Here is a 14,895-nt window from a genome sequence, read left to right on the forward strand (position 1 = left end):
CTCTTTTGCCTCTATGGCTGGCTGGAGGCCGTTGTGCAGAAGGCAGGATCACTAGCAGCTTTGAGAGCACGGACATATGGCTGCGTCTAACTTTGCATTAAAAATTAAAATAATTGGGTTGTGCAGGAACATGCCTGTTTATAGTTCCACCCTTCACCATTTTTTAGCTCTTTTTAAAGGGCAGATGTTAGTGCCAGAGGAAGGAGACAGACTGACAGCACTGACAAACAAGAGAGTCTTCTGTTTAGTTACAACACACATGGGGTATTGGCAGAGCAATTGAAGGCTTCTGTCCCCAGGATGATTTTTTACAGGGGGGAAATGCCAACCTGCCATTGCTTTCACTCACTTGGAGCTGCGTTACAGGAAAGTTACTTAATGACAATGAGAAGCAAGGGATTGTGTTTGCTCAACAAATGTCTCATGTAAACAAACAAAAGGAATTTCTTTGCCAGGAATTTAATTTATTGCCCCAATGCACTCATTTAAAAGGTATCTGGAAGCCACAATCAAGATCAGTACAACTGGAATTTATACGGAAACCTGTTCCAAAAGACTGGAAAAGAGGGTGTTTTCTAGAGCATTACCAGTAAACTGCCCCTCAAGTCTGCATGTTCTGTCACTCTGCTGAGTGTCCCTCTTTAGCTTTTTTTACCAAATTTGGCCACCCTAAAGGTTGGATAAATATCTTAGTATTTCTGTTAACAATCTTTAGACTAGCTATCCAGGATGGTGTTAAAGCACTGCTTCTTCACTGAGGTAACATTAACAAAGTCCTATTTTGGGGCTTAATGTTGTTTTAATACTTTTCTTAACATAGCCCAGCCCTGGGGTTTGTTTGGACAGCAGCAGTCCCATCCAACTGGTCTACAAAGCAGAGCACAGTTTCACCAGATCTGCTACTGTAGTTGCAGGTGTAGGAGATACTTTGCAGAACAGCAATGGTCACCAGCTACTTTCAGCCCGGTTTCCTAGGAGAGATGACCTTTGCAGTCATGCCATGTGTGTCAGTCTCTGAGAGAGGAGTAGAGGTCTCAAAGATATTAACAGTTCTGAGGAAGTGGACACCTGAGCAGAGGAGAAAGGTCTTGCAGTTGCCTTGACTGACAGCTTGCAATGTGAATGAAAACTTTATTAGATACTATTCACAGCAGGCAAGACAACAAGTGCCTGCCAGTGCCCCCTCAGAACTGCCCACAGGATGCCAATCCAAGAAAATTAGGCATCATTAGCTCCTCTCCTTTACATACTATGACATTATTAAATGATTCATTCCCATAGCTTCCTAGAGTTTGCTTTTTGTACACCACTGTGTTACAAAGGGAGCAGCTTCCTGCAGCACTTCTTGCTCTGATGTTGCAGTCTCCTACTACTCCTCAAAATACTGGACTGAACACGGCACTGGCAAGAGCATCACTAACGATCACAGTTCAAGCTTGTCTTCAAGGAAGGATAGTTATTGCAGGAACACACCCTTGAGGACATCTGTTAAACATAACCTAACCTAACCTAACCTAACCTAACATAACATAACATCATATCAGGGGTGGTAAATAAAATTGTCTTGATTGTGGACAAACACTCTGAAACCAGGTCCTCCTGATCAGCTGGTGCAACATCAACATAGCTCTTGTCTGTATTGTCTGTGGAATTGTGCTTAAAATTTGGTAGCTAGTCTGTCCTCTTGATGTCACACTTTCTCAGGAAGATGAGAGAGTGCAGAATGTTCTTCCCTTTGCATATGGCTCTCCTCTCTGTTTTTTTTCCTTCGTTATTTTTCAAAAGCAGGCATAAACAAGTGTTAATGAACATTGATGAAGGAGCCTCTGCAGAGCCAGGACAAGTGTGAGGCAGAGAGGGAACCAAGTCAGTAATTCAGGCTGTTTATGTGTTTCAGGGTGGCTATTTAAACTGCTCTGTGTGCATTATATCTCATCAGGTGAAGAACAGCACCATACTGGTGTCCTGGATGGCCTCTGCTGCTGTAGTGCTCTGTGGGGGCTGCTGAGAGCTTGCCAGCTTTCTTTGAGTCAATACTATTGGGAAGAGGGTAGATAAGGGGAAAAGACAGTGTAAGGACAGTAAAGGGAAAACTGAATTAAACACAAGAGAGGCATTTAAATTAGAACATCCTGATACATGTTCCACACTCATTGTTCATATATTCAGGCAGCATTTTGATATTTCTGATTTTCTCAGTCTCAGCTCTGTTCTGCCTTACCTACCTACTTGCCTCTTGGGCTTCATCATATCTCTGCAGTAATCTGCTCTGGCCAGTCTCATCCACATTGGCCGTATAGACCATCACAGGTGGTGGGAACGTGGTGTTCTTTGAGCTCTGCTGCCCTGAGCATCACCAGAAAGTTGCCTCACTTCAGGCTTATACTCACACGGAAAAATCTTTTCTCTCCATTAATAACAAGCAGTGGAAAAAAAACCTGAAAAAAAGTATTAAAAGGCATAGATCTGAGGCCCTCATACACAGGTATTTTAGAAGCTCAGGGTGCCTAAGCACTGTTAGTAAAATAATTGCAAGATGAGTCAGGAGGAGAGGACAGGTTACAGGGAAGAAAGTCTGCAAAATATTCCATAACAAAATGGAAAATAACCAGAATTCAGGTATTTATTCCAGGCACTCTGCTAGGAAAAATGTCCCATATCTCTTTGTTCCACAGACAGAGTTTCTGTTAAACAAAAAAAAGGAACACCACTCTATTGGGATTTTTGCATAAGGTAACATTCACATGGGGATTTGAAACCCATGCACAGGACAGTCAGTTGCTGTCCAGATAGGAACAGGAGCCTCTGTTGCATGGGTGTTTGCAGCTGAAGACACTATTGCTTCAAATGAGACTCTCTGAACTCTTGTTCTGCTCAATTCTTGTAACCCAGCTGGTCCTACATGCCCACTACATACCATGATCCTTTGGCAGTGATTACTCTAAACTATGCACAAAGCATCTCTTAACTCTTATCTGGCTTCAAAAGATTGTTCTGTGTGACCATTTCTGCATCTGCAAGGACAGTTTCCACAGACCATCTACAAGTGTCTTATCTATGTGCAGCTGAATCCATTCTACAGCAGGAACTGCCTGGGGGGAGCCCACCAGCATGCCCTGTTCTCTACTTAGGATGTTTATCAGCACATTTAAGCATACCAATAGTTCCTATCAGGTGGCCTATGCACAGCAGGGGCTGCTTGTGGGAATCTCCAGGACTGTCCAAAATTCCCACCTGTACAGTTCCTGTAAAGAATAAAGCAAATATTTTGTTGTGGAGGCAGCTGGGAGTTCAGCCACTTTCTCACAGGTCAGTGCATTGTCTCATCTATGCAGGGTCTAGCTGGCGAGGTCCTGGATCACCCAGGCAATTAATGACTAAGTTGATGGGATGTATATACAGGCACAGCCTGACACCCAGCTAGACACTACTGTGACTGCAATTTCCTTCTTATATCAAAATCGTAACTGAAATTCCATAGATTTCACCAGAGCTGTAGTATATTTGAATAAATATGTTTGTGCTTGAACACTCTGTAAGTCTCTATTTCACTTGGAGAATGGGTGCCTTTAAGTTTTTCATGGTGTTCTTATGCAGAACATCCTCACTGCGGTAGTGGGCCTGTTTTCTTAATCCTGTCCATGTTACAGTAGCTCCTGATATGGGTCTCCTCTCTTCTTTGTGACTCTTTCCTTTCACTTTCTGCTTTTCTCTGTCCAGATCTCTTACCTACCTGTCATAACTCACATTTCATGATCATCTCATGTGCCAGTTATTCTGTCTTCTCACCTGTGAAAACTGTTCCCTTCATAAATGTCCTTAAGATTCATTATTCTTCCTGTTGTCTTCTCCAAGGCATTGGTGTGCCATTTCTCAGGCATCCTCTCATTGTCCCTCAACCCTTCTGCCCTCTGGTCCTGCTTGCTCCTCTTTGGAACAGCTGCTTTCCTCCTGCTTCCTGTGGAGCAGACACTAACATTTGTGGAAGGATCTGACTCTGTTGCTGTGCTAGAGTTGCAGCTGGGTTTCAACACAGAGCACTGAAAATGTGGAGGATCTTCCTTTCCCCAAGCAGTCCCCAAGTGATCTGAACAGTCTTCTGCATAAGCTTTGCAGGAGGGCTGAAGCCACCAGCAAGTGAGGCTACACTGTCTTTCCCCTTTTTTCTTCTAGTTTAGAACAAAGGAGACATGTAAACCAAGATTAAAACAATGCCACGTAGATTAAAACCCCTTCCCAGTATATGATTTCTGTAGATGGTCTTTTATTATGCACAGTTTTCCTGCTTTCCAGAGAAATGTGGAAAGGAAAAGTTTTCACGTCAATGTATACTCATACCTATGAGGTTATCCTTACACTTCTTGCTGATACTAATAGAAGTTGTATACCAAATCCTGTACCATATTTATACCTCTTATTATCTAAACTACCTATGAACACTAACTTTGGCTTGTGTTTAGCTCCTATGCATTTAAACAATTTACCACTTCATCTGCTGTAATTCTAGGCTAGAACTCAAACATGCAAAAGCTACATGGTAAGCAGTTACAAGATTGAATATGCACATTACATCCTGTTTAGATGGCATACTGTATACATAGTACTAATGTGATCAAAGTAGTTGCATTTAAATTTCAAGTGGCCTTTCACAATGGAAGCTTAGTCTACTCACTAGAAAACACAGACAACATTAAAAAAAAAACCAACACAAAAAGCTGTTTTCTGCCTTTCTGCCAAGAATTTCAAATGACTGACATTTTCTTGCTGGGATTTTTCTCATAATTAAACACAGTGGTAGTTGCACATTGTTATTCAGATTTAATCAGAAAGAATCAAAATAGTTGTGCAAAGGCTAAGCCACTTCTGTAAAATTAGCAGTGGATTAGACATTTTGTAAACTGTTTCAATATTGAACCCTTAGGTAGTGGAAAGAAAGAAGTAGGAGAAAGTTTTAAATTACCAGCGAACCCTCAGGTGAGCAATGTGATAACTGTGGAAAAAGGTGGCGCATGGGGGAAAAGGCTTAGAAAACAAACAGGTTAAAAAAGACAAGTGTTTTGCAAAGGAAGCAAGAACATGGGAAGACCCAGTGCTGGCAGAAGCCTTGTCTTGCTTGGTTTTTTTACCTGGTTATTTCCAAACACAGTTGTCTGTTTTGGCACCAGGTTAATGACATAATGGAAGTGGCTGTTTCCAGCTGAATAATGCTCAGAGGAATATAATAGAGATGGAGCAGTAGATTATTCCTTCCCAATGGCTGGATATATAGGGCATTTCTAAAATAATACTACACTCAAACTGGTATCAATTTTTAGACTAAACTGTTTTAAAGTAGAATTTGTCTAAGGGAATGTATTTGGGCCAGTCCTGATTTTATCTGGCTTGATATAAAGCAAATAGCACTGGTGTACTTACTCTGACTGTGTTACAATTTTACCTGCTCTTCCAATATCACTCTTTTATGTGTGTGCTCTCACATGTTTGCTTTCTGAGTGTCTGTCCACTCTTCCTTGCCCAAGAGAAGTTTGTATATTTGTTGGAGATACTGGAATATGCATCAAACATAAACATGTTTATTTTCTTAGGATTTGAATTTTTTGAAACAAGTGCCAAGGACAACATTAACGTCAAGCAGACGTTTGAGCGACTCGTGGATATCATCTGTGACAAAATGTCGGAAAGTCTGGAGACGGATCCCACCATTGCTGCCAGCAAGCAGAACACACGGCTAAAGGACACCCCTCCACCACAACAGCCCAACTGCGGCTGTTAATGCAGCTATCAGCAAAGGCAGCTCTAGTGTGTTCTGTTGCCAACAGAGTATTTATGAATGGTCTATATGCCTTTATTTATACTGTCTTATTAATTTATTTGGGAGAAAAGTCTTTTATTTTATATCAGCAGCTGGTCAACTATGTGTATGGAGGTGGAGAGGTTATTAGTTTGAAAGGACGATCCATTTTTTTAGCATCTGGCTTTTGCATGCAGGATGACTATTAGTTTCTCTTTTCTTTTTACTGTTTTACAGTACACTTACTTCAACTGGTGCCATGTCCTCAGACCACATTTGCCTAGAATTGACTCTTGCTTCATCAGTTTCAAATTACATAGTTGAATCCTTAGGTTAGTGGCCAAGGTGTTTTAGAATAAGTTTCCTGATGCCACTTGTGTTTCCTCCTGACTGAAAATCAATTTAGAAATATTCCTCTAGTGAGCCAATCACTCATTCTGTCCAGATAGTTTGTATAAGGGACACTTTCTGGAGCGTATGGCCTTGGCAAATCTACACTTATTATGTTACACATCATGGCTGATTGGAAATTGCAGAAATTAGAAAGAAGTTAGTTCTTGGACCCAAAGCCACCAAACTTCCCTGTGAGTTTCCAACTGGATATGGGTGTTCAGTGCAGACCCTCAGAGATATTAGCTACTTCATCCTGTTTGGATAGCTAGTATGTTTACATTTCCATGAGAGCTGCATGTCTATCTAATACCTTTCTAAAAGTGGACTTAATTTCTCATTCCAACAATACAGAGATCCCGGTAGTACCTACCCCAGTAGTGGAGGGCTGACTAGCTCTTTTCATTTCTACTTGCATGAGGTATTAAACACACAGTTCTAGATGACCCCTGACAGAGCCAACTCCATTACGCTCGGTTGTTCATAGCCAAAAACTGTCTTGTCATGTTGCTGTCAAACCTGCATACTTAAGTTTTCAGGAATCTCATCTCCCATTCATTCACTGAGACAACCATCACCACACCGGCTACAAACACCTGTATTTTACTCAGACCTATTGCAGAAGTGCTGCTGGTGTTAGTGAACTGGAGTTTGACCTCCTTTTTGCTTTGATGAGGATATCTATTTTGACAAGACAATCAAAAATTCACAAGATTTTAAAGAATTTTAGGAGTAATAAAAAATTGTCAACATTTCTAGTGTTAGGCTGAATACATTCATAAGATCGGCAAAAGGCTGTGAAGATAACAGAATAAAATACACAATTTTTTTTTTACTAAAGTGTTAAAAATAGTAATATTTCACAGTTTTTAAAAGTACTCCTCTAGTAATTGGTGGCAGTTTCTTACATCTGTGCCCTGGAGTACTTTGTACTTTGACGCTTTGCTTGCGTCACAGTGACATTTTTTAACTAAATGGCATAATTGAAGAAGCGTTAACTGTTTTATTGTTCCAGTTAGACAGAATTTAGGACAAGGCTGACATTTCTTAAGCTGTCTGCAATGGGAAAAATTGGAAGACAATTTAAAAAAAGGAAGCAACACAAGGTACTGCAAACTGCTCACAACTGCAAAGAAGTCCCTCTACACACATTACTTTTTTTTTTGAAGGTAATTTATATAACTGCTGAAACACACTAAGAGAAAATCGTCACTTTTTTTTACTGATTAAATAACCTGCATACACTTTGACACAGTAAAAATTACTTCCAAAGAAGGCATATAGACACATGTAAAATGGATATGCCATCAGGGTGCTGCATTGGCTGCCTAACTTAAACAAATAAAAGTTCTTTCTTCAGTCTGGCATTTTAAACCATGTCTGTCCTGTTAGCTAGTTTACTTAAGCACTTGTGTTCCTAGTAGACTTGGAGACTGGACTTCACTTATTTACTTCCATGAAAAGAAAGCACTGTCCTCTTTGGGGCCGATGAGCAGCCAGGTGGAAGAAGCATGTGCTATCCCAACCATAACCCTGTCTCTCTCCAGGGATGCTGTTTTTCTCTCCCCCATCTAAGGCAGCATGTTGGTAACTGTGCTGAGAGACTTTTATTAATACTTCTTCAACCAGTACGTACCAGCTGCTTTGGAAAAAGAAGTGATAAGAAGCTGAGGAAGCTTTGTGTGAGATGGTGGGCAGTTTTCCGTCCTTTTCTTGTTATGTGCAGATATTCCTGCTGGAGAAAAAGGAGCAGGGAAGCCTTGAGACAGCACTCAGCTTCAGCCCTCAAGTCTTTTAGAAAAGGTTTAGGTTGTACTATTAGTCTGAGCCATCTCAGGCAAGGCAAGGAGAGAGGAGGACATAGTCACATCTTACATGAGCTTGGGCATATCCTCGATCATGCAGCATGGCTAGAAGTGCAAGTATGTTTCCAGTTTTGCCCTGGGATGCTTGCTGCAAAATGGTCATCTTCTGTGCACGTTGTAACAGGGAAAAAACCTCCAAGATACCCCTTGCTACAGCCACACCTTGCTTGTACTCCATTGAAATGAATTCCAGACCCCCCCTGCCTCCTTATGACCATGTAGACTCTAATCAGTGGTGGCAACACATTAGTAGTATACATCTTTTAAAACAAATTGAGTGATAGGTAAATAGTTCTTTACTTAAACAGGATGAATTAATTGCTTTTCATTTTGCGTCAAGAGCCTGGGCAGAAGAGTAACAGCAAAATCAAAGAGGGAGAATCTCTCCTTCTCGTTTCTGAGACAACTAACCTCCCAGGTCTACAACATGTCTGACCTTCTGCATGGGATGGGGAGTATGGGGGAAGCAGCTGCCAGAGTAACATTGCTCATTAGACTGCAGCCATGTGTTACAAGGAAAAGGTTCATCTGAAGTACAGCAGCAGAACCAGTCTGTATTTAAAAACTCCTAGGATCTTTGTATTGATACTCAGACATTTTCATAAGAGTTCAGAATGAGTCAGATTAATTTTTAACTTGTTCACATTAAATCCTTGGAGGTTTTCAAGACCAGACTGGCTAAAGCCCTGAGGAGACTGCTCGGACCTCTTAGTTGACATTCTTTTGAGCAGGAGGTTGGGATGGATGACCTGCTGATGTCCCATTGAACCCAATTTATCCTATCATCCCTCCCTCTGAAATTGCAAATGTGTGGAAGTTCAAGTAGACCTTTTCTTAACAATCAGCGTTACCTACTTGTGGGAAAGTAGGCTTTGCTTTTCCATCACAGGTTGGCTTTTGCAGCCACATGTTTCACAGCAATATTGAGTTTTCTGCTATAAAGTGTGGTCAGATTTAGATCAGGATCATCATGATCTCAGTACCTCTCTCAGCTGGAACCTGGCTATTGTAGAGAAATACAAAAGACAGAAAGGCTTTTAGGAAGTAACTTACTATCCCTTCCCCAAACATTCTAAAAATTTAGTTTGATTTCTGGGGGAACTAGCAGGATTGGGATTTTAATTCTATTTAAAATTATGTCTTGGCCTGTTCATAGGGTAGGATATCCAAAAGCAGCCTGTGTCAATCTAGTTCGTCTCCTTCAATCTAGTTCGGCTCCTACTGACTTATGTGATAGAACTGCAATTTTCTTAAATGCAAGTAGAGTTAGGCTGAATGCTTTTGGAAATCCCATCCCAACCTGATCAAAGGCCAAAATTTAAACAATCAATGGCTCGCTCTTCACACGTATCCAATAGTCACTGATTATGGGTTGTGGGAGGAGACAAGCAGGATTTGGTTAGATCCCTGATCTATCCACTGGTGTAGCACAGTTCCATCAAGAGAAAGTACCAGACTAAAAAGACTTCTATTTTAGTGATGGAAGAGGGCTGGATCATTAAATTGAAACCTGGGATAAAAGATCCAAAACTATTTTCAGCCTCATCACAATTCTTGGTGAAAAAGTACTCACACACTTTGCACTAATTTGTTGTCACTCTCAGCACAGAAATAGGCCTGAATGTCATGGAGCCCTATTGGCCCAGCCACAGATAACACCTTCAGCTGAGATTTAGGCCCCTTGCTGAGATTCAGCAGTTGACACACAGAGCATGTTAAATTTCTGAGACATTAAATGCCTTTGGGCAGAGGGTCCTGAGCTACATAGTACCAGCTGAACTAATACTACACAACCCATTTTCCAAGTTATGATCTAGACTAAAGCTTTTAGCAGCAGGCTAATCCTGTGCATGGGTAATCCTGTGCATCCTTATCATGCTCTGACAGCATCTTGCTTGCTGCATGATCAAACTAGTGTTCAGAAAATGCCTTGGGAGCACACAAGAGTATGGGATATGACTGGTTCCTGTTGTGCCTCCTGGCACCAACCTACCGAACAGCTAGCAAGCCCTGCTGGGTTGAACCTTCAGATGCATGTTTTCGATTCTGATAAGAGTTCATGTTCACAAGCGTTCTGATCCTTGTAGCGCAACTAACTTAATACTGTATCTTTTTGTTGTTGTTGTTTCTTTGTTTATTTAGACCTGTTTGTTTGGTGTTTGAAATACGTATGAGCTAGCCTGATTTTCTGTCAGAAAATACTCTTTCTCTCTGAACAGCTGTGTATGTGACTGTTACCTGGAACTGTCTGTTCCTTTGTGCTTATACTTAATGTAATAATGCCTAGAGAAACTACCTGAGCAACTACATCTATGTGGCCTTTCCAGAGCACCAGTCTGAAAGATTAAGTTTTCTTCCCAGTCTGCTCAGCTCTGTATATTCAGCTGTACCACCTGCACCTTCTTTGTTTTAGGAATGAAGTGCTATTTCAGGGTGCACAAAATCTGCTGAAGTTTGATCCTAACCTTGAGAATGCTTTGAGTTTAATTGTCATTTTTAGGAAAAAAATAGTGGTACAAATTCTACATCTGATGATGATGCCTTTTTTTCTTCAATAGCAGATGAATTATGCTGCATTTACATTCCAGCATAAGCCCCCCTCCCACATTCGCCCCCCTCCCCCGACTACTCTTTTCTATATTTGTTTATGAGAGGCAAGTTTTATTACTTGCATTTTTAAGGGCATCAACAAAATTACTGTTCTGCTGACTGACAGATTCCTCCTTGGCCTGTTTCATATAGACAGACCCACAGTGTATGAGCCTAGTTCTTCTTTAGGATGACAGATTTAGCAATGTGAGACCATGAGTATGTAAATCCTCATAGATAAACCCTCAGGGGGTGTAAAGCAACATGTCTTCACTTATGCCAACAGGGGAGTGAGTTGTGTTGATTTACACCATTTAATCCATACACATAGTCTCTTCAGTACACTCTGACTCTAGACTCTCTAAGGTCATTATTTGCCAAGTCTCCTGTAAAGCAGCAACTCACTTCAATTATTTGAATGATTTCTACCAGTTTTCTTTATTGAGGGGCAAATGTAGTTCACCTTTGCAATTTAAGCTTTTCTTTTTCTTTCTTCTTTTTTTCACTTTGTTTATCCATGGGTGTTCATTGAAGCAGAAATTGTAACTACACACACATAGTGTACATGTATACACAGCAGTACATATTTGACACTCATTCAGTTCCCACTCTTACTTGTTCATGGTCAGTGCAGCCTTCCCTAAACGCCACAGTGGAATTTATCCATAAATTCTCATTAGCACCAGAAATCACCTGGGTTACCTTTGCAGACCATAGGTTTATTATCCGTGGTTCCAGCAGATGTAGCTAGCTTGTCATTTATAGACTAAGGTACCTGTTATTTGACTAGGGGGGGGTGCAGGGAGCAGAAGTCCTAATCTTCCAATAACTTCAGGGTCATGCATAGCATGCAGAAATGAATGCTAGAGATTGCTTACCACTTCTGGCGATAAATTTCCTCAAGTAATTCTGACATGTACCTGCAACTAGTGTTAAATGAAATGTTTGTGCTGTAACTCCTGTTTAATATTTTGTCAGTAATGTCAGATGTGTTGTGGCTCAGTTGGACTGTCAGAATGTGTAACCTATATACTAGTGTTTGTGGAATTCAAATGTCTTAAATGTTGCATGAAAATATGTTATAAAAATAGATATGTTTTCTATTTTTGAATACCTCAAAACTGAGGAATCATGGGCCAATAAGTGCAATATTTAATTATTTACTTAGTGTATATAAACTTGTGTGAAAGGGAGAAGTGTCATGTATGTGTGATAAGATGTTGATGATGCCTGTGTGGCTTAAGATTTCCAGTAGATGTATGTGTCTTGTAGTGAAATTTATATAGCAAACACTTTACCAGTGTAGTGTAAGAATACTCTATTCTGAAGTCATTTAAACTATTTTTCGTATATGAGACAATGATAAAAGATATTTGTATGTTTACTGCAAGTGCATGTCAATTTTACTTTTAGAGTTGTGAGTGTCCTTTTTGAAAATTTTAATGTTATACCAACACTAGTGGGACAGCGCTTTCAGTCAGAAAATGCTTGTAACCATTTCTAAACTATTTGCCTATATTTTTAAAGCATGTTCTCTAGAAGCATTTAAAGAACCTCCTAGAGTTCAGCAATTATGGTCAGTTATTTATTCTTAAAGAATCAGTTACATGCTCTAACTGCCTGTATTGCATAATACCATGTGGGCATGTTTTCTTCAATCTAATACAGTTAATTCGTAACAGTTGCCTGAAATATTAAATAGGAGTACCCAATACTATTGCAGATGACTTGGCAAACTTCAGCTGGTGTCCTGAGTTAACAGTTTTGGGAACAGCTTGAAGGTCACAGTCAAAATGGCCCAGCATTAGTGGATGGTGACTTTAATTAGTCACTTCTGCCAATTAATTTTCTTAACTTTTCTAGATCCTACAGATGGAAGATATGTCCTTAAATATATCGACCCAGACTCTTCACTCAACTGTTACATGGCCCTCAATGTTGAACAACTCCACTATTAGCAGTAAAGCTGAGCTGTAAAGGGAAACAAAATGCAGCCCAGAATCTAACCATGAAATCAAAAGGAGACATCCAATCATTCCTTTTCCTTTCCTGTCATCCTTGCATATTTCCAATAGTTCTTTAAGCACACGAGCAAGGCCATCACTATTCAGCAAAACCCTTGGGTACATTTGGGACCTTAAACCCTGAATCACTGATCTGTCGCGGGTTCCCAACTGTGTCCACAGACACTGCAGAGAAGCTCATTCTGTTAATTCTTGCTACATCTCTGGTTTCAAAGGAACATGTAGTCTGTTTTGGGAATTCACTAAATAGAAATGGGCCATTGAGTCTGGGCCAAGAGGAGCAAGCGGTTTTGCTGAACTATTTTCATAACAAATTTTTTTCATTAGTACCACATTAAAAGGTACATAAGTAGATTTTTAGTCTGATCTGATGCATTTTTGTGACAATGTACAAGGCTGGTTTAAGTTTGGGGTTTTTTTTTAAATTACCTTGATCAGGAAAAGAACCAAACTCTAAGGCCTACTGGAAACCACTATCATGGGTTTCCATTCCTATGCCATGAGATAGTTTCTCTGAGAAAGCAAAGTAGCCAGATTGCATTAAGTAGCACAGGACAGTACTTGCAATGGCCTTAGCAGCCCTTAAAAGTCTCTCTTTTTTTATACCTTCTGCCATGAAAACTTCTGCAAAATTATACAGATCAGAGTGAAATGAAAATGTAAGTGGAGAGAAATTTGGGATTGCTTAATAAAAAAAGGGAATTCTTGATATCTTTCTGCTGAGCAGCAGACAAAGTAACAGTCAAAATATGAGGTACCACTTAAATACAGATATACAGACTGCTACAGGACTGAGGATGCTTTACCTAAACTTTTTATTGCTAAGTGACCTGACTGTTCAAGGGCTGGCAGATAATTTTACTTAACATTTTTATTATTCCTCATAGACAGGTGATTACATACACAAACATAAATGCTTACCTTGAAAATATGTAGCTGTTCTGGCTCCCTCAAGCTAACTTGCTTGCTGAATTGTTCTTGAAGAGAAGTTGAAGTACTTGCTTAGGATACGTTTGTGAGGGGGTGAGACTCAATCTGTCCCTCCTCCCCTGACTCTCACTGCAATATAGTTACCGTGATTCTAAAAAATATGTTAGTTTAAAATGCTGCTGGGTGATAAATTTTGTGAATCTTCTGCATACATCCACAGGAGCTCTTGTCTGAACGTGAAGTACAAGTTTTATCCGTGTGCAGAGTTTTAATTCTATGTGGATGTAGAGACCATGTGTATTCCATTGGATATTCTGTTTGTATGTGACTTCTGTATACCAAGTGGATTTTGTTTAATTTTCTGTTGTAAGTTTTTTTTCCTTTTGCAATTACAATAAATATTCAAGAGACTATATTCATGAATATCTCCGTTGTGGTGACATGGCCTTACCCTCCTCCTCCCTCTGTTTATTTCCCTTCACTTACTAAAACTGGGAGAGAATGACTTCAGTTTTGACAAAATAATGGACAACAATACCACATCTGCAATAATTCATTTCATTAATATCCTCTCAGTAACACTGGTGAGTCATAGTTCTGCCTGAATACCACAGAATTCACTGGAGACTTTGCCCTAGGAGTCTGCAGGAGAAAGATTAGACATTTTCCTACCAAAAGCACACTATTGTCTCAGCCTATAAGCTGATCCTTTAAAATGGGGCAAAGTTTTTTCTTTTGACTTTTCACTGTATAAACTGTTAAACAGTATCTGTGCCTTTTGGATGCTGCTATTAGTTGGTCATGTAATCTTAGCCCGAATGAGCCATCTCAATTGTGGTGGGTGGTATTTCATAGAAATTGTGATATATCATCGTCCAGGTATTGCTTCTTTCTAGACATACACACTCCCTTGTGCTAGTTTGAACCCTATGGTGACTCCTGAATTTATCTTCCCTCCACATAAGTCCTAATCCTCAACCCATCTGTTGAACGGGTCGCACTGTCCCCTGTGCCCCACAAGTTCCTGCTCGCAGAAGTCCACCTGCAAACTCCTTTAGAAAATGTTCCCTCTTGTTCCACTGTGTTTCAATCTAGTCCCCCAGATTTTCTAGTATATTTACATCTCATATGCAGAGTAATCATTGCCTGATTAATGCCTAGTTCTCACTCAACACCAAGTGCTTCCTAGCATATTGCTTGGGATCCCGTATCTCTAAGCGCGTTTCTGCTAAGGGGTCTACCTGTGCAAATCACCGCCCTCACTCATAGAGCTTCTCTTTCTGGAACCGGCTCTTGTCATCAAATC

At 40.2% G+C, this 14,895-nt stretch overlaps 1 protein-coding gene across 1 annotated transcript in view; it reads left to right on the plus strand.

Moving 5' to 3' along the window:
• The window catches only part of RAB3C (RAB3C, member RAS oncogene family), a 132,572-nt gene extending 126,799 nt beyond the window's left edge, over positions 1-5,773 (plus strand). The window contains exon 5 of the mRNA XM_059833988.1: positions 5,586-5,773. Within this exon, the coding sequence (XP_059689971.1) occupies positions 5,586-5,773 (188 nt within the window). The remainder of the gene's footprint in view (positions 1-5,585) is intronic.
• The last annotated feature ends 9,122 nt before the right edge of the window (positions 5,774-14,895 follow it).

The sequence above is a fragment of the Gavia stellata genome, chromosome Z (assembly GCF_030936135.1).
Source record: "Gavia stellata isolate bGavSte3 chromosome Z, bGavSte3.hap2, whole genome shotgun sequence".
Lineage (NCBI taxonomy): Eukaryota > Metazoa > Chordata > Aves > Gaviiformes > Gaviidae > Gavia > Gavia stellata.